At 41.6% G+C, this 12,924-nt stretch overlaps 1 protein-coding gene across 2 annotated transcripts in view; it reads left to right on the top strand.

The window, feature by feature from the left end:
* The window catches only part of LOC118402916 (USP6 N-terminal-like protein), a 46,501-nt gene that overhangs the window by 19,448 nt on the left and 14,129 nt on the right, over positions 1–12,924 (top strand). For both annotated transcript variants that reach the window (XM_035801295.2, XM_035801286.2), the window contains 5 exons: positions 5,738–5,823; positions 5,917–5,956; positions 6,611–6,691; positions 7,033–7,140; positions 9,407–9,516. In XM_035801295.2, coding sequence (XP_035657188.2) covers positions 5,738–5,823; positions 5,917–5,956; positions 6,611–6,691; positions 7,033–7,140; positions 9,407–9,516 — 425 coding nt within the window. The remainder of the gene's footprint in view (positions 1–5,737; positions 5,824–5,916; positions 5,957–6,610; positions 6,692–7,032; positions 7,141–9,406; positions 9,517–12,924) is intronic.

The raw sequence follows: 12,924 nt of genomic DNA, 5'->3' as shown, positions 1-12,924 counted from the left end.
CTTTTCAAAGCACTTAATGTCTTCCGACGTGAGTTTACTTATTTGCTTATGGTCTTGCCAACACCTAGCAAACAGATTTTAAATGATATGACAAAAAAATATTCCATTTTATTTGGAACGGCAAGCCAGATAAAATTAAACTATAATGAATATTAATTCGGAGGGCAGAAATTATTAAATTTTAAAGCATTTAGACCTCTCACGAAAGGCTTCAGTCATACAAAAGTTATATTTAAATCCGAACTGGTTCTTTATCAAATCAGTAAGAATATCTCCACCTATGTTCAAGAAAGGCCTTTTTTCCCTTTATTCAGATTGCAACTTCTCACTTTCAGTTATAAGGAAAACATCTCCCAATTATCGCTATTTTTAAAACGAGCCATAGAAAGTTGGTTGCATCCACCAGAAAAGACAGAACAAATAATACAACAAATACTGTGGTTAAACTGAAATATACTAATTGATTAAAAAAAAACATAATTTAAAAAGAAAATGTTTAAAAAGGTATAATCTTTGTTAATGACATCATAAAAACGACTGGTGGACTAATGTCATACATGCAGCTAACTAAAACATATGGAAATCTCTGCTTTACCAAAAATTACAACCAATTAATTGCAGCATTACTGCAAAAATGTAGCACCTGACCACATGACTGAACAGTAGTCCAGTTGCGACGAAACTAGGGCCTGTAGGACCTGCCTTGTTGATAGTGCTGTTAAGAACAGAGCAACACTTTATCATGGATAGACTTCTTCCCATTTTAGCTACTGTATCAACATGTTTTGACCATGACAGTTTAAAATCCAGGGTTTTGCCAAGCAGTTTAGTCACCTGAATTTGCTAAATTTCCACATGATTTATTACAGGATTTAGTTGAGGTTTAGGGTTTAGTGAATGATGTGTCCCAAAAACAATTATTTTAGTTTTGGAAATATTTAGAACTAACTTATTCCTTGTCACACATTCTGAAACTACCTGCAGCTCTTTGTTGAGTGTTAGTCATTTCAGTTGCTGTAGTAGTTGATGTCTATAGTGTTGAGACATCACACACATAGACACATTGGCTTTAATCAAAGTAAAGATTGAAAAAAGTAAGGGGCCTAGACAGCTGCCCTAGGGAATTCCTTATTCTACCTGGATTATGTTGGAGAGGCTTCCATTAAATAACACCCTCTGTGTTCTGTTAGACAGTTAACTCTTTATTCACAATATAGCAGGGGGATGTAAAACCGTAACATACTTTTTTCAGCAGCAGACTGATTGATAATGTTAAAAGCTGCACTGAAGTCAAACAAAACCTTTTGATCATCATTTGTGTAAGTGCTGTGCTTGTTGAATGTCCTTCCTTATAAGTGTGCTGAAAGTCTGGTGTCAATTTGTTTTCTGTAAAATAGCATTGTATCTGGTTACACATTTTTTTTAAAGGTTACTATGTTTACCAACGGGCTGATTGGTCGGCTATTTGAGCTAGTGAAGTGGGCTTTACTATTCTTGGCTCGTGGAATTACTTTTGCTTCCCTCGAGCCCTGAGGGCACACACTTTCTAGTAGGCTAGATTGAAGATGTGGCAATATTGTCTGCTATTATCCCCAGTAATTATCCATCCAAGTTGTCAGACCCCAGTGGCTTGTCATTGTTAATAGGCAACAATCCTTTTTTTTACCTCTTTCACGCTCACTTTATGTAATAAAAAATTACAACACTTGTCTTTCAGAATTTGGTCTGTTATACTTGGATGTGTAGTGTCGGAAGTTGTTGCTGGCATGTCATGCCTAAGTTTGCTCATCTTGCCTATGAAAATATCATTAAAGTGTTGGCAATATCAGTGTGTTGTGATGAATGAGTCATCTGATTCAATGAATGATGGAGCTGAGTTTGCCTTTTTGCCCCAAATTCCATTTAAGGTGCTCCAAAGCTTTTTACTATCATTATTTATATCATTATCACTTTCCTTCATAGAATAGTTTCTTCTTATTTTAGTCACTAATTTCTCAATTTGCAGTATGTATGCCAATCGGTTGTGCCTCCAGACTTATTTGCCATACCTTTTGCCTCATTCCTCTCAATCAAACCATTTTTAATTCCTCATCAATCCAAGGGGATTTATCAGTTTTTACAGTCATTTTCTTAATGGGTGCATGCTTATTAATAACTGGAATAAGCATTTCATAAATGTATGACCTCTTATACACTGTATTAGGCCCATCTTCTGGAACTTTGGTTTTCCTAGATATGGCTACTATATTATGATCACTACATCCAATAGCTTTGTATACTGCTTTAAATTACATTTATACAGCATTAGTAAAGATGTGATCAATACATGTTGATGATTTCAATCCTGTGCTGTTTGTAACTACCCTGGTAGGTTGACTGATAATCTGAGCCAGGTTGCAGGCACTGGTTACAGTTTTAAGATTTTTCTTGAGTGGGTAGCTTGATGAAAGCCAGTCAATAATGGAATCTCCCAGAAAATATATCTCTCTGTTGATATCACATACAATATCAAGCATTTCACACATATTATCCAGATACTGACTTTTAGAGCTTGGTGATCAATAGCAGCTTTCCACAATAATGGGCTTTACGTGAGGCATTTTACTTTAGTATTTAACCTGAGAGACTCTAAGCTTTACAGGAATGTGGTTCTGAATATAGACTGCAACACCACCCCCATTGGCATTTCTGTCTTTTCTGTAGATGTTATAACCATGTATTGCTACCACTGTATCATCAAAGTTATTATCTAAGTGAGTTTGGAGATCAGATCAGTCAGAATATGAACGTCATCTGTTACTAGCACGTTATTGACATCAGGAACCTTGTTTCTGAGGCTACATATGTTAATGTGGCTATTCTTAGCACTTTTATAGGATACTTGATAGTTTTTATTGCTTTATTTGGAAGCTTATTAGAAGTAGACATGCTCATGTTATTTATATTTGAGCTGATGGTGCAGGGTGAGCTGTACACAGTGAACTTCCTACTAGGGCACACCGCCTCAGTACTAACAGCATAACTGTAGTTCATAGGCACATGATTACTGCATACAATATATGTAGGATCATCAGAGGCATTCAGGGCAGTTAGGGAGACATGAAGTAAGTTACTTACATTTGCTGCAGCATTATGACAACTCAGCGACACAGTGGTAGCGATTGAGCTGGTCTTGGGTCTTTGATAAGTCATTGTCTCAATGCAGCCTTGAAATGCATGGACAGAGTCCAGGAGCCAATATGATTATTTTTATAGTCCCGTACTCCTTCAAACATTCAGAGTGGCATGCCAGAGTGGCATCCTGCTTTCTCCTAGAAGAGAAAGAAAAAGTAAACGAGCGTGGATTCTAGTTTCGGTACTAGTTTGCTAAGAGTAGCCAATTCTCTCCTGTCTTCCTCTGCAAGCAAACAGTTGCTACATTGAAAGTATGGGTGGTCCACATTGTCCCTTAAAAAATTGTCAGACTGGCCGGTACTCTGATGGTGTTGTTGATTGCAGAAACAGTCATGGGTCCACCAGGCCAGACCTAGGTACACTGCCGTTCAAATGTTTGGGGTCACTTAGAAATGTCCTTGTTTTCCATGAAAACATACATGAAATGAGATGCAAGATTAATAGGAAATATAGTCAAGATGTTGACAAGGGTTATAAATAATGATTTTTAATTAAATAAGAATTGTGTCCTTCAAAACTTTGCTTTCGTCAAATAATCTTTCATTTGCAGCAATTACATTTGGCATTCTAGTTGTCAATTTGTTGAGGTAATGTGTAGATATTTCACCCCATGCTTCCCGAAGCAAGTTGGATTGTCTTGATGGGCACTTCTTACGTACCATTCGGTCAAGCTACTCCCACAACAGCTCAGTAGGGTTGAGATCCGGTGACTGTGCTGGCCACTCCATTATAGACAGAATACCAGCTGACTGCTTCTTCCCTAAATAGTTATTGCATAGTTTGGAGCTGTGCTTTGGGCCATTGTCCTGTTGTTGGAGGAAATTGGCTCCAATTAAGCGCCGTCCACAGGGTATGGCATGGCGTTGCAAAATGGAGTGAGAGCCTTCCTTCTTTATGATCCCTTTTACCCTGTACAAATCTCCCACTTTACCACCACCAAAGTACCCCAGACATCACATTGCCTCCACCATGCTTGACAGATGGCGTCAAGCAATCCTCCAGCATATTTTCATTTTTTCTGCGTCTCACGAATGTTCTTCTTTGTGATCCGAACACCTGAAACTTAGATTTATCTGTCCATAACACTTTTTTCCAATCTTCCTCTGTCCAGTGTCTGTGTTATTTTGCCCATATTTGTCTTTTTATTGGCCAGTCTGAAATATGGCTTTTTCTTTGCAACTCTGCCTAGAAGGCCAGCATCCCGGAGTCACCTCTTCACTGTTGATGTTGAGACTGATGTTTTGTGGGTACTATTTAATGAAGCTGCCAGTGAGGCATCTGTTTCTCAAACTAGACACTTGTACGTGTCCTCTTGCTCATTTGTGCACCGGGGCCTCCCACTTCTCTTTCCATTCTGGTTCGTGCGGAGTTTGCGCTGTTCTGTGAAGGGAGTAGTACACAGCGTTGTACGAGATCTTCAGTTTCTTGGCAATTTCTCAGAAAAATAATAGATTCACGAGTTTCAGAAGATATTTATTTCTGGCTATTTTGAGTCTATAATCAAACCCACAAACAATGATGCTCCAGATACTTAACTAGTCTAATTAGCCTTTTAAAATTATGAACTTGGATTAGCTAATGCAACGTGCCATTGGAACAAAGGAGTGATGGTTGCTGATAATGGGCCTCTGTGCGCCTATGTAGATATTCCATAAGAAATCTGCCGTTTCCAGCTACAATAGTAATTTACAACATTAGCAATGTCTACACTGTATTTCTGAGCAATTTGATGTTGTATTTATCGACAAAAAACTTGTTTTTCTTTTAAAAACAAGGACATTTCTAAGTGACGCCAAACTTGTGAACGGTAGTGTATGCATGGATGAACATTACGAAGTCCAAGCATGTTCTCTGACCATGTGTCTCTCTCTCTCCCTCTCTCTCTCTCGCTTTCCACACATTCCTTCTCATCTCCCTTTCACTGTTTAACTATATCCATCTCCCCCATTCCTGTCTCTGCGTTCTCCACCTCAAATGACATCCGCCACAACCTATTTTTTAGCCCTCACTTTCTCACACTTTTTAGCCTTCACTTTCTCACACTTGACACCATTTGCAGTCTACCCTCAGGGAGCCATCGCTGTGATCGTTCGTCTGTGGTGGCATGGTTTGGTTTCTGTGGTTTCTGTAGGCTGAATGTATCGACCCTCTCTCTCTTTGCCCGCAACCTGCTTTCTGATTGTTTTCTATGCTTTCTAATAGTTAGCCACATCTATGTAGTCCGTTGACTAGTCCTGAGAGAAAATTGTCCTCCGCCCCTTGGGCAATATCTGCGCCACAATGTACATATGGCAATGGTATTTTTCAATTCGAATGGCCGCGATTTAACACAGCATAGATAGACACAATGCATCCATTTGTATCATCTTTGAGACAGGCACAGCGATGTGATGCGCTTGTACTAAAATCAAATGCATTGTTCTCTAGAGAACAACATGTGTTGTGTTTTTTCCCAGTGGCCCAAAGTCTGACTTGAATTAACTATTTAAAAGCAACAGGCCAACTTACTGCATGTTTTCCCTTGGCTGTGTGCTGTTCCTGATTTGGCTGTGTGTTATTCCAGGGCAGACAGGAGGGGGCGGTGATTGACTCCTGGGAGGATGCAGACTACAGTATTTACAGAGTCACCGACCGTTTCGGATTTCTGCAGTAAGTCAAACTGGGTTTGTGTGTACAGTATTGTACACATTACTTTACTGGCAGAATCTGACCGATGTTGTCCATTTCCCCCCACACACACAGTGACAAGGAGCTGCCAACCCCTAGTGCACATGAGGAGAAGGTAAGGGGAGGAAATGCAACATATGCATCAAAAGGGTCAAAGAGACACACTACAGTTTCCGTTATGCGGTATATTGAAGCCACTAACTAAGCTTTCAAGTGTGACCTCTAACATATAGAGGTGTAATGTTCCTTGTGCAGCTGTTGTGTGTGTGTGTGTGTGTGTGTCAATGCTTAGTGCGTGCTCTGTGTGTGTGTATTAGCCAATCCATGCCGCCCTCCCGCTAACTTAGGGCCACGTCCATCTAAGGCGAAGCCGATCCTTAGGCATCTCACTCACTCACTCCTGGAATGGGAGCTACGCTTCCTCTCACCATAGAACCGGTCATGTGGTCGTGATTGATTCAATTAATACCACATTTAACCTTGGGCAGAATTGGATAAACTCTCATCTATTTTAAATGTCAATACAGTACAAACCAGCACATGCCCAGTCATAGCAGTGGGGTCAGGACACCAGGTTTTCAAGTCAAGTGATATTTTATATGATCCCACGAAGGGAGTTTATTTGGTTGTAATTTTAAACATTGTAAGTACTGTGTTTATTACTGTACTATACTGTATAGCGTAAATGCGCCTTATTCATGTAAATGTGTTTTCATCTTGCATACATAACATTTCACCTAGTTTACAATGTATTTTCTGTTTTGCCCAGAAAAATAACCTGGAAATTGAAAGAGCTGAGAAATGGCTGAAGATGGTGAAGAAATGGGATAAATACAGGATCAGTGACAGGGTGAGAGTCTCTCTCTCTCTCTCTCTCTCACACACACACACACACACACACACACACACACACACACACACACACACACACACACACACACACACACACACACACACACACACACACACACCCTTTCCTTGTGTTTATAAATGTTTATATTTGCCTGAAATGCTCACTCAACATTTACACTCCTGCCTCAACCCCCCCCATTTGTTCATCCCCTGACTCCCCCTGTCTAACCCCTGTCTCCCCCTGTCTAACCCCTGTCTCCCCTGTCTAACCCCTGTCTAACCCCTGTCTTCCCTGTGTAACCCCTGTCTCCCCTGTGGGTACCACTGCTTTCCTCTCAGATGGTAAAGCGTGTGTATAAGGGTATCCCACTACAGCTGAGAGGCCAGGCCTGGGCCCTGATGCTAGATGTGGAGAAGGTGAAGAATGAGAACGAGGGAAAGTATGAGGTAAGAGAGTACCCAGTATCTAACACGCACGCACACACGCACGCATGCACGCACACATACACACACTGTTGGTTCATCAAGCATCTACTCTAAACAGTGGGATTTGATACCGTGCTCCAACCAGCACATTGCAGTCTAAAGCCAGTGGTCACTCAGGACCACTAAACCATGTTATGATTTGAAGGCGGCTGCTACTTCAGGTCCCAGGAAAGTGATGTCATTGTGCTAGGCTACGCTATCAGTAATCAGGTTCACTACATGGGCAGAGTTCATGAAAAAAAAACTTTTCAACATTACTGAATACCCTATACCTGTGATTGTCTTCAGAAATGTCTTCACACCCCTTGACTTTTTCCACATTTTGTCCTGTTACAGAGTGGGATTAAAATGTATTTAATTGTCATTTTTTTGTCAACAATGTACACAAAATTCTCTGTAATGTCAAAGTATTAACGGAACATAAAACACTGAGATATTTTGATTAGATATGTAAGTATTCAGCCCCCTGATCAATACATCTTAGTATCACTTTCTGGGCAAGTCTCTGTACAATATTTGCCCATTCATTATTTATTTTTTATTCTTCAAGCTCTGTCAGGTTGGTTGTTGATCATTGGTGTACAGTACAGTACAAGTCTTGCCATGGATTTTCAAGACGATTTAAGTCAAAACTGTAACTAGGCCACTCGGGAACATTCAATGTTGTCTTGGTAAGTATCTCCGGTGTATATTTGGCCTTGCGATTTAGGTTATTGTCCTGCTCAAATGTGGATTTGTCTGCCATTGTCTGTTGAAAAGCAGACTGAACCAGGTTTTCCTCTAGGGCTTTGCCTGTGCTTAGCTCTATTCCTTTTATTTTTATCCAAAACAAAAAGATCCCTAGCCCTTGCCAATGACAAGCATACCCATAACATGATGCTGCTACCGCCATGCTTGGAAATATGAAGAGTGGTACTCAGCGATGTGTTGTGTTGGATTGCCCCAAACATAATGCTTTGTATCCCAGAAACCCTAGACCCACTCCAATTTGCATACCGCCCCAACAGATCCACAGATGATGCGATCTCTATTGCACTCTACACTGCCCTTTCCCACCTTGACAAAAGGAACACCTATGTGAGAATGCTATTCATTGACTACAGCTCAGCGTTCAACACCCTCAAATCTCATCACTAAGCTAAGGATCCTGGGACTAAACACATCCCTCTGCAACTGGATCCTGGACTTCCTGACGGGCCGCCCCCAGGTGGTGAGGGTAGGTAGCAACACATCTGCTACGCTGATCCTCAACACTGGAGCCCCTCAGGAGTGCGTGCTCAGTTCACCCGCGACTGCATTGCCATGCACGACTCCAAAACCATCATTAAGTTTGCAGACGACACAACAGTGATAGGCCTGATTACCGACAACTATGAGTCAGCCTATAGGGAGGAGGTCAGAGACCTGGCCGGGTGGTGCCAGGATAACAACCTATATCTCAACGTATCCAAGACTAAGGAGATGATTGTGCACTACAGGAGAAGGAGGACCGATCACGCCCCCATTCTCATCGACAGGTTTGTAGTGGAGCAGGTTGAGAGCTTCAAGTTCCTTGCTGTCCACATCACCGACAAACTAGAATGGTCCAAACACACCAAGACAGCCATGAAGAGTGTATGACAAAGCCTATTCCCCCTCAGGAAACTAAAAAGATTTGGCATCCTGACTGGTTGCATCACTGTCTGGTATGGCTATTGCTCAGCCTCCAACCGCAAGGCACTACAGAGGGTAGTGCTTACGGCCCAGTACATCACTGGGAATAAGCTGCCTGCCATCCAGGACCTCTATACCAGGCGTTGTCAGAGGAAGGCCCTAAAAATGGCCAAAGACCCCAACCACCCCAGTCATAGACTGTTCTCTCTACTACAACATGGCAAGCAGTACATAGTTTTTGATTGATTGTTGGTTGCGGCTCCAAAAAGAGAGAGGATTATGTTACTGTATGTAGGATGAAAACAGGCAAATGGCATTGAGATGGAGATACAAAGATCACACGCACATCACACAATAACAGAGGTTTACTGACAGGGGATTATGGCTTTTGATATAAAGTTAATATAATAATATATTGCCTATATGCTATAGAATCTATGATTTTGAGAAGAAAAAAGATTTGGGGAAAGATTTTTTTTACCACAACGGTGTACTGTTGCTGTTCATTAATTTCTAATATGTTTGAAGTGTGCAAGAGATTTAAAGTATATATTTTTTTAATTGACTTTTCCAGAGGATGAAGGAACAAGCCAGAATCTTCTCCCAGGAAATCAAACAGATAGATCTGGACGTGAACAGGACATTTAGAAACCACATCATGTTCATGGATCGATTCGGAGTCAAGTAAGTTGGCAACTGTATTCTACCATAAGGGTGGCTGTTCATGTACAGTGGCAAGAAAAAGTATGTGGACCCTTTGGAATGATCTGGATTTCTGCGTAAATTGGTCATAATCTGATCTGATCTTCATCTAAGTCACAACAACAGACAAACACAGTCTGCTTAAACTAATAACGCACAAATGATTGTATTTTTCTTGTCTATATTGAATACGCCATTTAAACATTCACAGTGTAGGTTGGAAAAAGTATGTGAACCCTTAGAGTCTGTTAACCTGGAGTACAATCATTGAGACAAGATTGGAGATGTTGGTTAGAGCTGCCCTTCCCTATAAAAAACACTCACAAAATGTTTGTTTGCTATTCACAAGAAGCATTGCCTGATGTGAACCATGCCTCAAACAAAAGAGATCTCAGAAGACCTAAGATTAAGAATTGTTGACGTGCGTAAAGCTGGAAAGGGTTACAAAAGTATCTCTAAATGCCTTGATGATCATCAGTCCACGGTAAGACAAATTGTCTATAAATGAAGAAAGTTCAGCACTGTTGCTACTCTCCCTAGGAGTGGCAAAGATGACTGCAAGAGCACAGCACATAATGCTCAATGAGCAGAATCTTCAAGTGTCAGCTAAATGCTTAAAGAAATCTCTGGAACATGCTGACATCTCTGTTGACGAGTCTACGATACGTAAAAAATTAAACAAGAATGGTGTTCATGGGAGGACACCACGGAAGAAGCCACTGATGTCCAAAGAAAACATTGCTGCATGACTGAAGTTCGTAAAAGAGCATCTGGATGTTCCACAGCACTACTTGTGAAATATTCTGTGGACAGATGAAACTACAGTTGAGTTGTGTGGAGAAAAAGGCACACCATCATCAAAACCTCATCCCAACTGTAAAGTATGGTGGAGGGAGCATCATGGTTTGGGGCTGTTTTGCTGCCTCAGTGCCCGGACAGCTTGCTATCATCAACGGAAAAATACATTTTGCAGGAGAATGTAAGGCTATCTGTCCGCCATTTGAAGCTCCACAGAAGTTGAGTGATGCAACAGAACAATGACCCAAAACACAGAAGTAAATCAACAACAGAATGGCTTCAACAGAAGAAAATACGCCTTCTGGAGTGGCCCAGCCATAGTGCTGACCTCAACCCGATTGAGATGCTGTGGCATGACCTCAAGAGAGCGGTTCACACCAGACATCCCAAGAATATTGCTGAACTGAAACTGTTTGTCTATTGTTGTGATTTAGATGAAGATCAGATCAAATTTTATGACCAATTCATGCAGAAATCCAAGTATTTCCAAAGGGTTCACATACTTTTTCTTGCCACTGAATGTCTCAGTGCTGATCTAAGATCAGATCTCCCAGTCTATTTAATATTAGAGTGGCTCCGGTTTCGGATATTCTGGAACTCGTGGTGCTATTTATACATAGATTTTTACATAGCTGCTGCCTACTTAGCTCTCAATGTTCGCTGCTGCTTCCCCCTCATTGATATGGAGGGTGAAACTTCGTGCTGTACACAAAATACATGATCAACATGTTCGTACAGTCTTTGTTGTCTGTTGTAACAGTATTGCAAACATAAGCACAACACAGAGGCAGTCTATTTCATGTATTTAGGCGAGTACACTACGTGACCAAAAGTATGTGGACAACTGCTCGTTGAATATCTCATTCCAAAATCATGGGCATTAATATGGAGTTGGTCACCCCTTTGCTGCTACAACAGCCTCCACTCTTCTGGGAAGGCGTTCCACTCCGTCAAACCCAGATTATTTTGTCGGACTGCCAGATGTTGAAGCGCGATTCATCACTCCAGAGAATGCGTTTCCACTGCTCCAGAGTCCAATGGTGGCGAGCTTTACACTACTCCAGCCGACGCTTGGCGATCTTAGGCTTGTGTGCGGCTGCTCGGCCATGGAAACCCGTTTCATGAAGCTCTTGACATTGCTTTCAGAAGCAGTTTGGAAGTCGGTAGTGAGTGCTGCAACCGGGGACAGACTATTTTTTATGCGCTACGCTCTTCATCACTCGGCGGTCCCGTTCGGTGAGCTTGTGTGGCTTACCACTTTGCAGCTGAGCTGTTGTTGCTCCTAGAAGTTTCCACTTCACAATAACAGCACTTACAGCTCTTGCAGGGCAGAAATTTGACGAACTGGCATGTTGGATAGGTGGCATCCTATGACGGTGACACGTTGAAAGTCACTGAGCTCTTCAGCAAGGCCATTCTACTGCCAATGTTTGTTTATGCAGATTACATGGCTGTGTGCTCGATTTTATATACCTGTCGGCAACGGGTGTGGCTGAAATAGCGAAATTCGCTAATTTGAAGGGGTGTCTACATACTGCAAGACACAGACAGGCAGTCAGAAAAACGATTATTTTCTCATCATTGCAAACATTGGCTAGTTCTTTTTTTTTACATCATACTCTCACTACGATAACTATGAAGATTAGCATCACAAGTAGTAGGCAGTCTAAAGCACTAGTTAAGTGCAATTACCATGGAAATGAATTTTGAAAGTTACCGTAATTGCTGGACTATTAAGCGCACCTGAATATAAACCGCATCAACTGATTTTTTAATTTTTTTTATTTTGTACATAAATAAGCCGCACATGTCTATAAGCCACAGGTGCCTACCGGTACATTGAAACAAATTAACTTTACACAGCCTTTAAACGAAACACGGCTTTTAACAAAAATAAATAGGCTTTAACGAAATACGGCTTGTAACAAAAATAAATAGGCTTTAACGAAACAGTAGCCTACCAGTAAAGTCATTGGTCACTGTCTTCCTCCTCCTGTGCACTGAAACCACTGAAGTCATCTCCTTCGGTGTCGGAGTTGAATAGCCTCAGAATTGCTTCATCCGATGTTGGATCGTTTTCATTGTCGCTCTCGTCACTTTCATCCGGAGGCAAATTCTCCGCTGAACTGCCCTCAACAACAGGCAGCAGTCCAGCCTTTCGAAACCCGTTGATGATAGTGAATTTTTTGACAATGCTCCACGCTGTCAGCACCCACTGGCAGACTTGACCATATGTGGCTCTTCGCATGCGGCCCGTTTTAGTGAAGGATTTCTCCCCACTTGTCATCCAAGCCTCCCACTGAACACGGAGTGCCACCTTAAATGCACGATTTACACTGATGTCCAGTGGCTGCAAATACTTTGTTGTGCCCCCAGGAATCACAGCTGGAATTGAGTTTGTCCTCTTGATGGCTTCTTTCACAGAATCTGTTATGTGGGCCCTCATGCTGTCCATCACGAGCAAAGCCTTGTTCTTGTGAAAGAATCCTCCCGGTCGCTTGCCGTAACACTCCGTATGCCATTCATGCATTAGGCCTTCCGTCATCCATCCTTTCTTGTTGACTTTCATAACAATTCCTCTCGGGAATTTTT

Source organism: Oncorhynchus keta, chromosome 2, assembly GCF_023373465.1.
Source record: "Oncorhynchus keta strain PuntledgeMale-10-30-2019 chromosome 2, Oket_V2, whole genome shotgun sequence".
Classification (NCBI taxonomy): Eukaryota; Metazoa; Chordata; class Actinopteri; order Salmoniformes; family Salmonidae; genus Oncorhynchus; species Oncorhynchus keta.
The sequence above is the reverse complement of the archived record's forward strand: the minus strand, read 5'-3'. Positions and strand labels throughout refer to the sequence as shown.